General features: G+C 43.2%; 1 protein-coding gene across 1 annotated transcript in view; it reads left to right on the forward strand.

Moving 5' to 3' along the window:
• The first annotated feature begins 609 nt into the window (after positions 1–609).
• The window catches only part of AHR (aryl hydrocarbon receptor), a 723,464-nt gene continuing 705,013 nt past the window's right edge, over positions 610–19,060 (forward strand). The window contains exon 1 of the mRNA XM_069648615.1: positions 610–1,507. Coding sequence (XP_069504716.1) covers positions 1,452–1,507 — 56 coding nt within the window. The 5' untranslated portion in view covers positions 610–1,451. The remainder of the gene's footprint in view (positions 1,508–19,060) is intronic.

Below are 19,060 nucleotides of genomic sequence, written 5' to 3' on the forward strand. Positions count from 1 at the left end.
CCAAGCCTTGGCCAGCGATTAAAAATCGACCGTTAACTCATGAACAATCAAGAACATTCCTTAAGGACCCTAACTAACAAAAATTCAACTCTCTATTTACAATACAACCTCCAGAAAGATAACGGAAAGAGAGAGAAGTAAGAAGGAAAACTAAATTAGAAATTCCTTCCCCCCTTCTTTGCCCTTATAATACAATTTATTCTCATTGTTTCAGCAGCCGGCTCCCTTTACCGCAAGCAAAGTTAAATACATTTAACATGACCAAGGCATTGGTTTAACACAATAACTGATTCGTAAAAAAAAAAAAAGAGCAAAGCGGATGGGTACGAATAACCCAAGAATCAAGCACTTTTTTTCAGTCAGGTCTATAATGTTGGTTTCAAAATGGGTTAATAAACTCAGAACAGTGTTTCAAACTATAACTGTGAATGTTGAAAAAAGCGAAATCCGTGTGAGTAAATAGACACAACCATTGATATTTTGTAGCTCGCTCTCTCCTTATTTTGGTTACAAACAACCTCGTACTGAAAGATGCGAGCTGAGGCAGTCTCTGCCCGGGGCTGGGAACTTCAGTCGTGATGCAACATTTGAGTTTGCGTTGGGGGCTGCAGCAGCAGAGCCTGCTTCTCGCTGTCTCTCCGCCGTCACATCTGGCTGGGAAACGGTTAACGGCGTCCCTTGTCAGAGTCGCTGTCAAGGCCGTCACGTGGTCAGAGAGGCCTGTCACCGAAGAGACCTAGAGGTGGACGCGAGAATCCGCCAGGGGGGGCTCTGGGAGAACTTTCCGCCGCGCGCAGGCGGGCAGTGGCCTGGGAAGAGCACAGCGCAGCATTTCCTGTTTCTTCTGAAAGACTTGCTGTGGTTATTTCACCCACCCAGTCTCCAAGTGAGGAAAGAGGGACAGTGACCCAACGCAGACACGGTTCCAATGGGCTGAAGGCAGACACGCTGCTTTATTTTAAAGTTGGACGGGCAGGGAGTGCCCAGAAAAACACCGTGTTTACAGAGCGCTGGGAGGAGACTGGAACTGCAGCCACTGGGAGCAGCCCGGCCCACTGGCACCGCTTATCCTGCCTGCTTCTCTTCAAGGACCCTGAAGCAGAGCACATGGGAACTGCACAGCGGGGCTCTGAAGCACCCACACTGCTGGCAGGGGTAGACCGTGCCCTCTGGTGCCACCCTCCTGTCTCTCCTCTGTGACCTGCTCCCAGGGGACTCCCGGGCGCCGCGCTGCTGCTGCTGTGTGATCCTGGCTTGCGACCTCTTGGGACGTCCTGCGACTTTGCATCGTGTCAGTTTTCAAATATCGCCTGAATATCGGCGTGTTTACAGCGTGAGACCCCTTTTCTGGTGAGGAATGTGCATGCAGCTGTGACTCGAAGCAGGAAACACGCGGCAGCGTTACATCGGGGACCGCGGATTCGGAGCTTTGCCCCCTCCCGGAGCTCAGGATGAACACGAACGCCACCTATGCGAGCCGCAAGAGACGCAAGCCCGTCCAGAAAGCGTAAGATCGGGCTCTTATTTTGTCTTTACCGCCTCTCCTCTGCTCCCCACTCCCGTGGGTGCGAGGGCTGGGGGTTGCAGCGTGCAAACATGTGGCATGGGCATCTACCGAGGAAATGAATTTAAAAGATAGAGCCAGTGCCTGCCGTGAAACCATATTTAATGACACCGAGTTTGGCTTATTATGTGGCAAGCTGGGGTATCGTGGTGGGGCGCTTCAGTGTCGCCATAAACACAAGTTGCCTGGATTCACAAAAGTGCCTGTAACTGTCCCAAGGAGGGGTGCTGCCGCTGCTGTAGCATCGGGGAGCAGCATGCATGCATGCATTGGCGTTCGGGTGCTTGCTTTCCTCTACCGTTTGTTGTCACCACCCACGTTAGTTCTTGTTTTGGCCGTGTGGCCGCGTCAGTCGTATTTAATGACACCCCAATGTCGTGGTCGTGATATCAGCTAGGGATTTCATAAGAGTCCTACCAGTTGACCAGTATCGCATTATGGGTCCGATTCATGTTTTTTTTTTGCACAGTTCAAAGTGTCTTTGCACTGCCGACACAAACCCTGATTCATGGAACTGTGCAAAGTGAATTTTTCCCGTGCAAAGTCATTTTGTACTGCAAAAAATGAGTATGCACTGACTTTGCACTGCAAGAATACACTTTGCACAGTTCCACGAATCAAGGTGTGTGTAAGCAGTGCAGTGTCACTTTTCAGCAGTGCAAAGTCACTTTGAACCGTGCAAAAAAATCCATTAATCGGGCCCATACGCACCAGAGGCTGGGGGGAGTATGCGTGCACACAATTAGAGGAGTGCTTCTATCCTGTTTTTATGTCTATTCGTGACTGCGAAGGAAACCTTGCAATGTGTACGTTGTTACATAATGGTGTTGCTCTGGGATATTTTTCCACATTTGTGATGCCACTCTTTTGTGACTCCCCCTAAGAATGTTGTGTTCTAGTTTGAGTTCCCTTGTATTTCACGCAGCGCTCTTTTCCCTCTCGGGGCCAAGTGTGACAGCGTGGATGTGCTTCTGTGCCCACTTGGCAACACTTTCCCTCTAAATCCTCACGCTTAGGCCATATCGTAGTATTTAACTGAGATTGCGCTAGGCGTTATTCTAGTTCCATGCTTTTAATGCATAGGTAGAAAGAAACGTTCAATGTACTGGCGTTTTTAGAAACGTATTTATTTATTTATTTATTTGTTGATGTACATTTGTAGGAGCTCACAAAACCCACAGGCATCTAGGCGCTAGTTGCATCGCGGGAAGGGGGAGTGGGGTGCATGGTGAGGGTGAAGGGCTTAGTTGAAGTATTTCTACGTCAATGCTTCTGTTTTGATATGATTCGCACAGAAACACTTTCATGACCACAGCGAACCCGGATTCAGTCGCTGCATGCCACTTCGTAGACATACACATGCGGCAGCATAACTCGTGGTTGTGATGGGGTTTTTCAGAGAGCTGATCAGCAACTCACATCTGTAGTGATTTTCTTCAAATCACTGGGGTTGTTTGTAGAAGATCTGTACGTTTTAGTTCCATGTCGCCACTCGGCCTCCTGTAAAATCTTTGATGGGGGCACGACGGGGCCTACGCACTATGTTGCCTTTTGCAGCCATGGCCATGCCGAGGCATCATGAAAGCTGGCATTCTAGTTGACCCCTACAGTTTGGCCCTTCCTGTCCGTCCAGCTGGCCCGGCGTGTAGGTCATTGTTGTTCTGTTATGCTACGCTTTCCTCTACAGACCTGCCGTGAAGAGCTGTCTTTTTGCTAATACGTTTGACAAATGTGCAGTAAAGCGCTCCTGATTGTTTTCATTTTTTTGAAAATGTGCACGGGGCGTTGTCCACTCCGTGCAGGATTTGTCTGGCCATACAAAGTGTGCCAGTGTTTCTTTGGAGTCTCAGTGCGGCCCTGTGCACTATGTACATTGAGTCTATGATGTTTGCCTGCAGATCGGGCACACCCTGCTGTGCAAGCCAAATAAGCAGCCATAGACGCTGGGAGGTATTTCCGGCCAGTCTCTTCATACGTCCACCCTTAAATGTTCCTTGAGGACCCGGCTAACTAGTTTCGGTAAAGGGGAAAATAAATGCAAAGCAAACCAACAAGTCCTGCGTTTGAACATATATTCCCTTCATCCTGACAAAACGGACACCGCTTGTTTGGCCCGTGAAAAACACGGAAAACACCGCTACTTATTTGTGTTTGCTTGTCTGCATTGTTCTCACTTCTTCCCTGGAGTTTAAAGCGGCCCAGATCACTTCACTGTTAACGTGTTGAAGCAGAGCTCCAGATGCCTAGTTTATATAGTACTTATTTTACGAAGAAACTGGCTACACAGCCTTTATCACACTTTTGCAAAAACTTGCATAACTGACGATGATAATTTGGTATCAGAATGATGCAACAAATCAGATGCGGGCTTGCTTGACGTGGAAGTGACAGCTACTACCATGCGAACCGATGGGACTGTAGGAAGGACATTTGCTCCCATTCCTATGGTCAGGGTCAGGCATGCATATATACGAATCGTTGCGATGGGACTGTAGGAAGGACATTTGCTCCCATTCCTATGGTCAGGGTCAGACATGCATATATACGAATCGTTGCGACGGGACTGTAGGATGGACATTTGCTCCCATTCCTATGGTCAGGGTCAGACATGCATATATACGAATCGTTGCGACGGGACTGTAGGATGGACATTTGCTCCCATTCCTATGGTCAGGGTCAGACATGCATATATACGAATCGTTGCGACGGGACTGTAGGATGGACATTTGCTCCCATTCCTATGGTCAGGGTCAGACATGCATATATACGAATCGTTGCGACGGGACTGTAGGATGGACATTTGCTCCCATTCCTATGGTCAGGGTCAGACATGCATATATACGAATCGTTGCGATGGGACTGTAGGATGGACATTTGCTCCCATTCCTATGGTCAGGGTCAGACATGCATATATACGAATCGTTGCGATGGGACTGTAGGATGGACATTTGCTCCCATTCCTATGGTCAGGGTCAGACATGCATATATACGAATTGTTGCATCATTCACAGTGATGCATGAAGGGGACTATTTTAAATGTTTTTGAACTGGCTTGTGGTCCTATCTATACTGGCCGTGCTGCTTGCGGCCTCCCAGCCCGGCCATGGAACCCACTTCCATTTTTGCACATTTTAACTGAGTCTGAAACATTTGTTTGTTCTTTTCTCATTAAAACAGCACGCATTGTGCAGAATTACAGTCTGCTTTTTATGTACGTTTTTTCGTTTGTTGCTGAGATACAGAGCTTCTCAGTTGCCCAGACAAGTTTATTGGAAACATTGTTTCTTTTAAAGGTATCCACAAAAAGCGAACACGGTTAAACATTGTTTGCCTCATTTGTTCTCCTGGTGAAAGGCCGCCGCATCACGGCTGCACCCTCTGGAGAATTGTTCTGCCGCCACCCGGGTACTTTACTTTAAGGAGGAAAAGTCATGTCATTCTTCTGCATTACTAGCTGCAAAGAAATGTAATAAAACTGAACATTCATGATGCATGATACACATGTTTAATTTTGGAATACAGTTGCAGAATAGTGTCTTTTGGGCATTTGAATATGTACATGTCGCAAAGAAGGTGTATGTGACTCAATAGGCCTGATTACCGTTTTTCAATGGGATTTCCCCCTTGAAAAACACAGTTGTAAATCGGGCCCAATGAATTCTTTGGAGTTCTTGTGAGAGTGAATTGTTCCTTTAAAAGTTGGATAGGTTGAAAACGACCCATAAACCCTGTTTCCTGGTTGCATTAATGATTTAGTATGGGTAAAGGCCTTCACATCCCGTACATATTTAGTACATGCAATAAACGCAGGTCAGAATGTTTTCTGTTGGATATGTTGGAGAGTCTGTCCAACAAATGCAATATAGAGCATTTTCCTTAAATATTTTGCATATTTATTTTCCAAATATTCATGTCATGAAAACACAACAATGTAACATGGCATCAGTGGTACATTCAAGTGTATACTTTTTAACCTTTTTATATATTTCCATATAATAAATATATATATATATATATATATATTAGTAAAGCAGATGATTATCCAACAAATTGCACTCTGCCTCATTACTGAGCTGGTGCTACCGGGCTAGAGCAGGCAACACTAAATATATATTAAACCAAAGGGTAAAGGTGCTCAGGAGGAGAAAGCTCTCCCACAAACACCTACCAAAAAATGCCCAAGCACACAAGACTTCAAATTGTGTTCAAAATGTAATTTTATTTATCCAAAAAGAGTGAACATAGTGTAAAAAGCATACATAACAATACCTAAGCAGACCAGGTGTCATGCAGCACTCACCCACAGCAGGTGGAAAACGCCACGCGTTCCGCTCGACTCGCGAGCTTCCTCAGGCTAGTATGATTCCAAACGTTTGTTTCCTTGTGTTTTTATACCCTTGCACTGAAGGTGATTGAGTCTGCACAGCTGTGCAGCTTACATAACGTAAAAAAAGTTGACAGTTACATAACATGAAAAAAAAACTTTAACAGTTGATTGTTTAGAACTCTATGGTTCTGATTGCAATAAATCCGCCATTGTTCAGTGTGTAAATACATAGTTGCCCACATTTGTGAGTTGCCTAATTCCCCATTACTATACTGGGTGTATGCCAGCTGACGATAAGCCATAACAGCCCTTCACCTTCACTTGCTTTACAATGTTAAAAGAAGTGACCACAAGTAAAAGCGCTAGTGCGCCTATTTAATTTAATGCTGCACCGTGATAGAAAAAATGTCTTCACGGTGCTGCTCTCTTCCCGCTAGTGGCATAAAATGCCCTAAAACAAATGTGTGCTGCTACTGCCCTGAAACCACAATGCCTGCTTCCGTATAGTAAAATAAGCCTTCAAGTGAAGGCCCCCTATATATGCACACTATAAATGCAACATGGCAATACCAGTGTATGGCCATATAAAAACAACAATGGTGTTCATTACACGGGGCGAGCATCTGTGGTATAGACAGTCTGATTCTCAATGACAAATTAAAACAATATCACGATTGGTGAAAAGTCACCATATCGAACAAAGTGACTAATGCATTAAAGTACAATATAAGACAAAAGCTGAGACCTGAGTTCCTATTCAGTGCAAAAGTATGGCTGTAAAACATCCAGATATCCATAAATTTAAATGAATATTGAAGTGTGTTGATTCATATAATACACACAGCCAATAAGAGGGAGGGTCTACCTAGATCGGTATCATAACTATAGACAATAGTTTGTAAACTTGTGATAATCATATATGCAGAATGAATGGACATATCAAGGTGTGTTGGTTAATATAGATTAGCACCTGGATATCAATGTTTAATTCCTCATTCATATAGGAACACATACATCTCTGAGTCTATATTTAGGCCATTGGGTTTCAGAGTATCATATTTGCATATGAGCTTGGCTTCTAGTTGACGTAACTTGAGTTCTTTATTGCCAAGTCTTTTATGTTGTGGTATATGGGCTAGTCCCTTGAAACTCATTTCTTTTACATTATTTCTGTGTTGTTCAGCAAAATGTGTTGCCAGTGGATAGGTTTGATCTCCATTTTTTATAGCCCTATAATGTTGCAAGATGCGCAGTTTGAGCGGGCCTATTGTGGATCCTATATAGTTCAGGCAACAACTACAGGTAATGGCATACACAACGAACTTCGTTTGACATGTTATTCTATGCTTGTGTTTCCATTGTTTGCCATCAACACCAATAAATGGTCTCTTAGATACAAAATTACACATTTTACATTTACAACATTTTCTGAAACCCATTTTGTTCTCTCTTAAGAGCCAACTTGACGATTCATTCTTAGTCACTACCATACTTGGCGCCAAGATGTTTTTTAGTGTGGGGGCTCTGCGGAAAGTAACACTCGGTCTTATCTCTAAGACTCTACATAGATCTCTATCGGTGGTCAGAATGTTCCAATGTTTTTGCATTATGACTCTTATTTGTTGGGCTTGTTGGTTGAAGCCTGTTATGAACCTGATTTTCCATTCTTTAGGTTTAATTTTGGGTTTAAACAGAATACTTCTAGAAAGTTTGTCTGCTTTTTCAAAGCATTCTGTAACTGTATTTTTAGAGTATCCTCTGCTTACGAACCTTCTGCCGATATTTTTGGCTTCTTCCTGGAAATCTTTCTCCTGACTACAGACACGTTTGGCTCTCAAGAATTCTCCATATGGTATGGATTTTTTGAGTGATGTGGGATGATGACTGTTGGCATGGAGGGTAGAGTTGGAATTAGTTTCCTTTCTATAGAGTGTAGATTTTATCATGTTTTCTTCTATTTTAAACAACACATCTAAGAAGACCAATTCTTTTCTGCTGACAGTACTAGTCAGTTCCAGATTATATGGATTGCAATTCAAAATAGAGATGTATTTTTCTAATTCATTTTCAGTACCGTCCCATATTAGAAACAAATCATCAATGAAACAATGCCACATCACCATGTGTTTGGTGAATTCTTCCATCTCCTCACTACATGCCACTGTCGTTTCCCACCATCCCATATACTTTTTTTTACTATACGGAAGCGGGCATTGTGGTTTCAGGGCAGTAGCAGCACACATTCGTTTTAGGGCATTTTATGCCACTAGCAGGAAGAGAGCAGCACCGTGAAGACATTTTTTCTATCACGGTGCAGCATTAAATTAAATGGGCGCACTAGCGCTTTTACTTGTGGTCACTTCTTTTAACATTGTAAAGCAAGTGAAGGTGAAAGGCTGTTATGGCTTATCGTCAGCTGGCATACACCCAGTATAGTAATGGGGAATTAGGCAACTCACAAATGTGGGCAACTATGTATTTACACACTGAACCATGGCGGATTTGTTGCAATCAGAACCATAGAGTTCTAAACAATTAACTGTTAAAGTTTTTTTTCATGTTATGTAACTGTCAACTTTTTTTACGTTATGTAAGCTGCACAGCTGTGCAGACTCAATCACCTTCAGTGCAAGGGTATAAAAACACAAGGAAACAAATGTTTGGAATCATACTAGCCTGAGGATGCTCGCGAGTCGAGATGAACGCGTGGCGTTTTCCACCCGCTGTGGGTGAGTGCTGCATGACACCTGGTCTGCTTAGGTATTATTATGTATGCTTTTTATACTATGTTCACTCTTTTTGGATAAATAAAATGAAATTTTGAACACAATTTGAAGTCTTGTGTGCTTGGGCATTTTTTGGTAGGTGTTTGTGGGAGAGCTTTCTCCTCCCCAGCACCTTTACCCTTCTGTTTAATGTATATATATATATATATATACACCCAAAGTGTTGAGAACACAAAACCACGTAGTAGTTACATATACTGTTCTTAGACAGAGAAATTCCACAATACATGGAAATTGCAGATGCCGCATAGAAACAAACTGTGAAGTTATATAATGGATAGTCTCTGGGTATCGAGAAAAGAATCGATCATATTAAAGCTGTTTGTTTGGCTTATAACACAAAAACGAAATGGAGAATAAGCTAGGTCTCTAATATAATAGCAAATCCCAGAGTATAAATGAATATTACCAAATGCCACACTGGGCAATGCACAGAAATACCCCCTTGTTGCGTTTGGGGATGATGGGCCAGGGCCATAAGAGTTTGCTGACATTGGTCCAGCTGGCATGTTACAAGTTCAAATCCTGATAGGGTGGTGGAGGTGGGGACTTGGTCCTTCATCCTTCCCATGGGAATATGTTGAGTACTTGTACACTCGGTATTGTAACAAATATCCTTGCAGCTCTAACATAAGGGAGGACTACAGCATGAAAAGGTTTCTGAAAAGCACATTTTTATTATTATCCCAGTGCAGGGATCTGGAAACTATGGCTCTCCAGCTGTTTTGGTTTCTAACACCCATGATCCATGTACATTAACTATGATGGAAAAGGGTTGATGGGAGTTGTAGTCCAAAACAACTGAAGAGCCAAAGGTTGTAAAGCTGTGTACTAGTGGCCCATGCAGGAATGTATGTTAATGGGAATAATCGAACACTGGCTGTTATTATCCCTAGAGTTGCTGTGGCTTTTGAAAGTTCCATCCTGTTGTGCAGTTTAACTGTAAATCCGCACATACAGGTCTAGCTAGCTCCTTTCTTCCCAGCAGTGAGATCTGTGTCGCCTTGACAGGACCGACATATGAAAACAGCATGTATACACATCTGGTGAAGTGGTGGGGGGGTCATATTGTTAGATTGCCCCAACTTGCTTGTAGGGTTCCCACTCATAGCCCATGCTGTTTGTGTATTATGTAGTTCAATCTGCTCCACGGGTTTAAGCCTACATTCTAGTCGCTGTTTTGCTTCCTATTTTTGAACTATTCTATTACTATTCTTTTTTTTTTTTTTACAAGTTTTCTAGCCCTCTTTGGACACGGGTATTTTATTGGTATGTTTAGATCGTTCTTTCTTCACATTGTGGACTGAAAGAGAATCTGAATATGGACCTTTAATTGAAACAATCTGTAGTTAGAGATCCCCTTTATTTGACAGAAATGATTTACAGTATTCAACCTCGACAACCATAAGTGCATCATGCCTTTACATTTTCCTATAGAACAGTTGCAGAAAAACAAGTGCTACACACATTGTGGGGCAAATTAAGGTTCTTTTGATTTTACACTTTCCCGTAATGGGTTTTAACATCATGACAGTACACGTGGACATTAGCTAGTATGAAAAGACATTTCAATTGTTGCTTACAATGATTTACAAGTTAATCGGTTGGCAAGACCTTCTCATAATGCTAAACTGTCACTGGTGGGTTTGGTGCCTTTTTGGTTTTAGGTATGTCCAATTGGTTGTAGCAAATCCAGATTATGGCTTCTACTTCCTTCTTTGGAAAATCTAATGTTGAAGTAGGTGCATTGAAAATGTAGACACAAGCAAAAAATGTCTTGTTATGGGGGCATTTTTTCTTTTTACATCCTTATGTTCCCCCTCTTTCCTTGATCAAGGTTGGCCCTCCAAATGACGTTTGATTGTTTTGTCTTTTGTAGAGCAGCAGGTGCACGCATTCTCCCTAGTCACCGCTCACTGACCCCGTCTTATTGGCATGATAGACGAGGAGCTACAATTGGGAACCCATGCACAAGTTATGATATGATATGGCATTTATAACACGCCTATACACAAGTGTGTCAAGGTTCTATGCGGAAAGGGAGGGGGAAGAGAGGAAAGACAAAGACACCGATCTTACTAGGCCAAGTGACATTGAGATTGCGCAACTGCAGGGGAGGGGGGAAAGGGAAAGTGCGGAGGAAGGGGGAGGAGACAGTGCAATAAATAGGATCAGCTGTAAAAAAGACATAGACTGAATAAAACAATAGGTAAAACGTGCAGCCAGCTTGTGGCAAGTGCAGACATCAAGTGTCAAGAGCTTGTGAGGACTGTTGGGATACAGAAACATCCCACAAGTGCAGGGGTTGCCTGGGAGGCAGTACAGTTGTGCAGCTGGTGGGGGAAGGGACCTGGGCCTGAGATCAGGGGGGCCAGGTGACCAGTGCAGTTTCAGTCAGGAGTTCAGCAGGTGAGAGGAGGAGAGAAAGCAGAAGCAAAGAAGAAGGTCTTGAGGTGCTTCTGGAACTGGAGATGGTTCTCCTCAAGTTTCAGGGAGGCAGGGAGGCTGTTCCAGAGGTAGGCCCTAGCTGAAGGAAGACATCTACCACCAACTTGTTGCTTGGAGAAGCGACTGACCATGGGGGAGTTGCAGGCGGATGAGCGAAGAGCTTGAGAAGGAAGATATTTAGGAAGAGAGAGTTGAAGGTATTGAGGCCCCAGGCCCCAGAAGGCCTTGTGGACAATTCAGAGGGTTTTGAACTTAATCCTCACAGCCACTGGGAGCCAGTGCAGAGATTTCAGTCCTGGAGAGATACAATGCCTGGGCTTGAGGCCAAGGACAAGGAGGTGCAGCTGGTAGTGTGATTTCTTAGAGATGTTAGAGATGTGAGGAGAGAAAGAGAGTGTGGAGTCGAAGATGACCCCGAGATTTTTAGATTCACAGGTGGGAGAAGGAAGAGGGCCAAGAGGGGCCGGCCACGATAGCGACAGGAAAGGAGGGAGCAGGTTTTCCGATGAGGAGAATCTAGTCTTACCAGCATTAAGGCAGAAATCATTGGCGGCACACCACTTCTGGATAGCGGACAGACAGGCAGAGATGAGAGAAGGAGAAGAGGTGGCAAAACGGAGCCTGAAAATGAGCTAGGTGTCATCCAAATAGCACTGAAAGTTGATTCAGAGAGCGGCAATACGGTGGCCAAGAAGTGCCAGATATTGGTTGAACAGCCAGGGAGAGAAGTTAGACCCCTGAGAAACACCACAGGTAGAGATAGAGATAGAGTAGAGGATGGACCCAAGTTGGACCTCGGAGGGTCGATTGGAGAGGAAAGAGGTCAGCCAAGCCAGGGCCTGATCGGTGATACCCAGGTTATCACAGAGACAGTCGAGCAAGATGGCATGGCTGACCATATCAAATGCAGAAGAGAAATCAAGTAAGATTAGGGCACAGTGGGTATTGGAGTCAAGGTTGAGAGCAGGTCTTCACGGTTGTTCAGGAGAGCAGTTTCCATGCTTCTGGCAGCTCTGAAGACAGACTGATGGTCCTTAAGACAACCAACAGATTCAGTGTGAAGATTAAGCTGGGAGATGGCCAGATTTTCCAGGAGTTTGTCCAGGAAAGGAGTGATGGAGAATGGGCAGTAGTTAGAAGGGCAGGAGGGGTCGGAGGAGGGTTTCTTAAGAAGAGGGTGCACAATGGAGTGCTTTATGGGGTAGGTAGGACTCCAGTGGCAAAAGACTGGTTTCAGAAGTCAACCAATGCAGGAGCCAGGGTGTCAATGTGGTCCTTGATGGTTTTAGAGGAACAGGGGAGAACCTGTTTTGATGAGACTTTCATAGATCAGACTTGTCTAGAAACCTTGTCTGGAGAGAACAGGGGAAAGACAGAGAAGGAGGGAGGAGAGGTGGCCACTGAAGGGCCAGAGGAAGAGCTGGGAGTAGAGGGAGGAGGAGGAGAGGAAGAGAGAGAGGACATGATTTCCTGAGTTTTAGAGATGAAATGAGAAGGGAGGGCCACGCAGAGGACCTGGAAGGGGACAAGAGAGGTCCAGAGACTGCACAGGTTTATGCGACATGTCCATACCACGTTGATTATATGAAAGACGATATGCACTCAAGCAGCCATTCAGAAGATACCCTCATGTTGAAACAGTGGATGAAAGCTACAAGAAGGATGTCTCTTGCATAGTTGTCAGAACGCAGCCATCAATAAAATGGTCTGTGACATGGATGTACATCAAACAAAGTCTAATGACAGCAAAAGAATGGCCCAAAGAAGATATATGAATCTATGCTGAAACAATATGAAAAGTCTTAAGAATAACAATGTAACGGGAGTACTAAGAAAAATATGTGCTCTATGATGCAGTATGTAGTGAACACAAAGAAGAATGAAGTGACCCTCTGGTCAATAACTGTAAATACATTGAAATGCAAGGTAGAAAGAATACTTAGTTAGATGCTTGTTTATGAGAGATACATAGTCAACGTTTAGGACGACCATTAGAAGAAGATGGACGACGGCTTATGTCAATCAACCCAGCTACCTCCAAATACGAGCCCAGGATCTTAACGTGGAAAGATGATGAAGAAGCTGTTTTTCCTTGCAAAATAAAGGAGTAAATGGCTTGGAACAAGGATGCTATTTCGAGAATTGAAGGAAAAGCACAAAGGGAGTCTATGAGCAGACCATGCGCAAGGATTTATTTCCTAAATATTTATTTCCTAAAGATTAGGAGAAACGAGAACATTTACTGATGCCAAATATTGGACAATTAAAATGGCTTGAAGTTAATATGTAATGGAGTAAACAAGTCTCTAAAGACCAAGAGGAACAACTGCACCCAGCATGATTGAATCAAATGGTGTTAATAGCACCGTTGATATGGACAAATTCATGGTCTTTTAACACGTGACGAAGAGATCACAAACAAGAGCTATTCATTAAGCCAGAAGCTAAGATAATGATGTGCCTACACTCCCTCGAATGTCCCGAAAAACTGTTGACTGCCAAGGTTACCCTTCAAACAGAAGACAATGGCATGAGATCTACCAATGAGAGAGGGTAGACTTATTGGGTAAACAAGGGGAAAACTGACGTATCTCCGCCAAGCACCTGGGTTCCCTTTCTATGTAGGTGTTGCTAGCAAGCTAAATGTCCAAGGTTGGAATTGGGTTGCCAACCAATTAGAATAGCCTGTCATGCAGTTTTACATACAATGTTGCAAAGTATTATTCCTCTGCCACATTCTCTGCTATGATGATTGTCTTACACCACTTGCATAGAAGTACCCCAGCGTGTGTCTTACAGATAAGAGACCGCCAATGAGGCACTACATGCGTATATTCTATAGCTCGACCTATTCCCTTAATCCAATCCCACCCCTCGATAGGTTTTTGCAATTTGCCATGTAGGATGACATCATAGATGATGCATCTAGCATTATATAAACTAAGTATTATTGAAAAGACATTATGATTCTGCATGAATCGACTTGGTGAGTGTTTATTCACCTAACTTTACTTTGTTGAGATTAAAGCAGTATTTTACCATCTCCTTTGAGTCTGTCCGGTTATTTGGTCGGAGATATTTTATTGGTTCTTCCATCTAGCACACAGAGGCTTCAAGGTGCTAGAGAACATTTTCTTCTTTAATCAATATATAAGTATCCAGTAGGCACACATTTATGCTGTTGGGCAAATAGTCCGAATGCTGTTTATTTTATTTTATTTGTGTACTTATATCGCTCTGAAAGCCCGCAGCCATCAGGGCGCGTGGGACAAGAACAAAACATCAAACAAGGACAATCATTTGCACGGCTAGTGCAAAGCGGTGTAACGGGACAATAGCAAGCCTCCTCACCTAAACAGATGTGTTTTCAGAGATTTCCTGAAAGGGAGCAGGTTTGTCTCCAATCGAAGGGAGCGAGGTAGCTTGTTCCAGTACTGTGTGGCCTGTACTGCAAAGGTTTTACCCTTACCAGTGGTCCGGCAAAATCACGGTATGTTTTGTAAGCCCTGATCTTCTGATCGTAAGGACCGGGAGGGAATGTATTTCAAGAACTGTTTCTCTAGGTACTTCAGAGCTGTGCCATAGATACATCTGTGAACTATGGTCAAAGATTTGAAGATAATTCTATCCTCTATTCTCAGCCAGTGCAGTGATTTTCTTCCTTCCGTAATATGCTCTTTACGCTTGATGCCCTTCACTATTCGGACGGTATGATTTTCCATGACTTGACACTTTTCTATTTCTTTCTTAGAGGCACCTAGGAGCAAGGCGTTACCATAATCCAGTCTAGACATAATAACTGTCCTAGCGACCGTGGCCGTATTTTCCTCGTTGAAGAAAGGGCGGATGGTTCTCAGCAGATGTAGATAATATGCATTATTCTTGTGGAGGTATTTCACCTGTGCATCCGATCCCACTGATGCTTCCATCATCATCCCCAATGTTTTAACCTGAGATGAGAAAGAAGTAATTGTCTCCTTTATAGCAAAGGCTTCGTATTCAGTGCCCAGTTTGGCTCTGGCCTGACATGAGCCAAAAACCATCAGTTCGATCTTAGAACCGTTTAGGCCTATCCAATTTTGTCTCATCCATTGGTCAATTATATTGTACACTTCCGTTATTTTAGCACTGTCTACAGCATGATCCCCACCTAGTTCAAAGATAAATTGCATATTGTCAGCGTAGTTTGTAAAACATACGCCAACGCTTTCTAGGAGGTCAAATAGGCATCTCATATATAAATTGAAAAGGAGGGGAGATAGACTAGCTCCCTGTGGAACCCCGAAAAAGATAGGTGAAGGTTCAGTGAATTTGTCCCCCCAGTGCACTTGGGCACTACGATCTGCCAAGAAGGAGCTCAGCCATGCCAGTGCCGTTGGGAGCAGCCCACTATGTTGTCCAGGGCTGTTATGGTACAAATGATGAAAGCACCATGGAACGTGTTTGTAACATTTGGTGTATTTCTTAAAGAGAACAGATGGGACTGGATTACATAATTCCTATCAGCCTTATTAAGTAGTAGACAGTGTAATGTGCGATCACTGCAATATTCGAATTAGGCTACACTATTGAACATCAGTAGTGGAGGCAGCGGCTAATAGGGTACCAGCGGGTGGCTGGGGGTTGCACTGGGCACCAGGATGAATGCAAGGGGGGGCAGACGCCCCTCTTGCTCCCCTGGACTCCGCTACTGTTGAACATCATGATTTAATATTATTATTATTATTATTATTATTATTATTATTTTGATTCATTTTCAAACCTAAGTTGATTGTTTGGTTCCTGGATCTGCTCAGGTTTCTCTTCATTTTAAAGCATACTTTTAAATTAAGAATTGGAACTTGAAATGCAGGAACCACATATAGGTGACACTCGAAAAACATTCATTGAGGGAGTGGAGAGATTTTATCAGCGATAAAATAAGTGATTTTCTTCAAACAAGCTAAATGCCTGCCATCCATGGCAAATACACAAGAGGTCATTATGATTTTGATTGCATCCTGCCAGTTAATTCGGCGGGATGCCACCAAAATGAAATTGGTATTCCCACTGCCTGATAGCCCGGTGTTACTGAGATATTACAGGTGGCGGAAATGCCGGTAATGGCCCATTCCATATACCGGTGCAGATAATTCTGGAATTGTTTTGCCGGCGGGGGCACCGATTTCCTCCAGCTCTTGGCTGGAGGTAAATAAGGTATCCCCCACTGGCAAACCTGTAGTTTCCTGGTGCAGTAAAATTGCCGGTGATGGATTTACCAGCACCTTTACCAGCATGTTTACTGCACCGGGAAACTTCTAATGACCCCCAAAGTAAATCATGACATTTTCAATTAAAAGACATATGCTTGCACAAATGGCTATTTGACAGTGGTGATTTCTGAAAGGAAGAGGACTAGTGACGGAATAGACCGCAACACTACATTATTCAAAATTATTGTCTGCTGCTTCTGGACTTTACGCTCTACTATTTAGGCAGAGCTCTTTGTTTCTCCTCTAAGACATGTCAGGAATTGGGTCGCAGGGTGTTGTCTCAGTTTCAGTTCTGTCGCTCTCAGATAAGCATAGGAACTTTGTCTCTGGATTCAAGGATTATGATTCAAACAATAGCTTTGGTTTTGTTTCATCAGGCTACATCCTGGAGCCCAGTCCCAGAGCAGGCAATCCTCCATCATAGCATAATTAGAAACCTATTTAAAAAAGCAGGGTTGAAACCATCATGTGGGGCTGATTGAGCCAACTAGAAGTAAGGATAACTTTCAATTTAGAATGATAAATGAAGGGTTGCTGTGATATGACCTTAGTGAAGCACACAGTTTCTTGAATGATAAAACATAAAAGGATGGGTATACATTACTTAGATTAGAAACTGATTGAAGCCTTAAATGCTCACAGGAGCGTGAAATACCTGTTGGCTGCATTGTGGCTAAAACGGCAACTTGTCTGTTGGATGTGCACATTCATATTTAGACTGCATCATGGTTAAAATTGTTCCCTAACATTTGGAGAACTGTGTACATTGTTATAGAGAAATGACATTGGAATGATTTAAAAGCTGGCATAAAATACTTGAACATTGCGTTCAGCAGATTTTCTTCAAAGTGTATTTCCATAAAAATTGCATTGTGTTTTTAAGAGCGCAAGGGAGAGCACAAATCCAAAGAATTGTATCTTTGTGGTATTTTGCAGAAGTTGTAACTGTCTACTTGTTTGCTCTATGTAATTAGCTGGATTATAGTTGTTTCCAGCTTTGAGAATATAGCCAAGAATTCCCCATTTCGCTCTTCAGTATATTGATCAATTGCAGTCAGGAATTTCCAGAATTCAATGGTTCTCTAGTCATTTCCTATATTAAATGCAGTCTGGAACTTTGCCTTCACACTCCAAGGTTCACTGTTTCAACTGTCAGCCTTTATCAGTTGACTTCAGGATCTTTACCTCCCAAGTGACACATTTCAAATTTCTATCACTTTCTAGTATGGCTCTGGAAATGCTGTCGCTAAGTTCCAATATGCAACTTTACTCCTTTCAATCACTTTCTCAACTCTTGGAACTTTGCGCCAAGCTACAGAATGCATTATTTCTCCTTTTTACATTGCTCTACTATGTCTGCCTCGTGTTCCCATACGGGACATTTCTCCTTTCAAGAAGATTCTCAAATGCATGTAGGACGTTTTGGCTCTACGTTTCACCATGCAGAATTCTTCTTACAAGCTCTTTCTCAGCTTTCTCTAATAGTTAACTCCTGTTTCTCCTCTTTGTGGATTTAACTTTAGCTCCCACTAATAATCACATCCACAAACCACTCACTAGAATCAGTTTCACTTTTTTGGGATATCCCCCAGTCACGCCATTATGTCCCACTATGTGGTCTTCCTCCTCCCCCTCTCAGCCCCTTACATCAGTGTCCTATTCTCCTACTGTCTGGATTTCTTGCTTGTCCTGTTTGCAATGTTGCTCACAAGTCAGACATCTGCCACTAGGGTGGTGTTGGGTCTGTTCTCAACTGTTTCTTTGTGCATGCCTGCAGCACTGTGACATCTTCTCAGTCATTATTTGATCCGTGGTGCCATGGCTGGCTTCATCTGATCATATGTGCATGGTTTTCTCAGTCTCCCAGTCTGAGTTCACCATATACCCCTCCTCTTAACTTAGATAGCACTTTTTGAGAACCCACGGGTTGGGGAAGTGTTACCAGATATCGGCATTGATAGGGTTTTTTCCCTTCTGTTTGAGGATGAAAAAAAGAAGGTTAGAGGATTAATATAGGGATCACCTCTTTGTGTGCTGTAGCCTTTTCTTCTTGCCAAACAGACCAAGAATGATTGATCCCTAACTGGAAAATATCATCAGCTAAATAATAGCTGAGATAAGTGACCAAGCATTCCTGTTCAATAGTATAAAATGGAATCTTATACAAGAGCAGTTTCTGCTAACAAAGAAGCGTGGCATTTCCACCTCTGTCTCAAAACCTTGACAACATCACTCACAAACCTACCGTAGATGTTTTTGTTTGGTGGGTAAACAATTGGTTTAAATCTTGTTTTATTAGTACAGTCATGTCAAAATGCAGTACTGCAGTCTTGAATAACCATTCCAATAGGGATATTATTCCTTGTTGGCCTTGTTTGTTGGCCTGTCCATCAAGAGGCTGGCCAAGTGAGAAACCTCTAGATTAAAACCCTACTAATCACTGGCTAGACCAAAAAAGGATGATTGGTATTTCTTTGTTTCTTGGAAGTGGGATGTTTTGCGTGGCCTTTACTTTGGTGACCTGCAGAGTTATCAATCCCTTCCCTTTATGCTGTCCCAAGAAATGCTTAGATCACAAAATGAGATCACACTTTGCAAGATGAGAGTGTGGCCCACACCCCACAGCATATTGCAGACCAAATTCAGGTATTTGCTAGGATCGTCCCATGACAGACTGGTAAGC

The sequence above is a fragment of the Ambystoma mexicanum genome, chromosome 2q (assembly GCF_040938575.1).
Source record: "Ambystoma mexicanum isolate Mex_15411 chromosome 2q, UKY_AmexF1_1, whole genome shotgun sequence".
NCBI lineage: Eukaryota > Metazoa > Chordata > Amphibia > Caudata > Ambystomatidae > Ambystoma > Ambystoma mexicanum.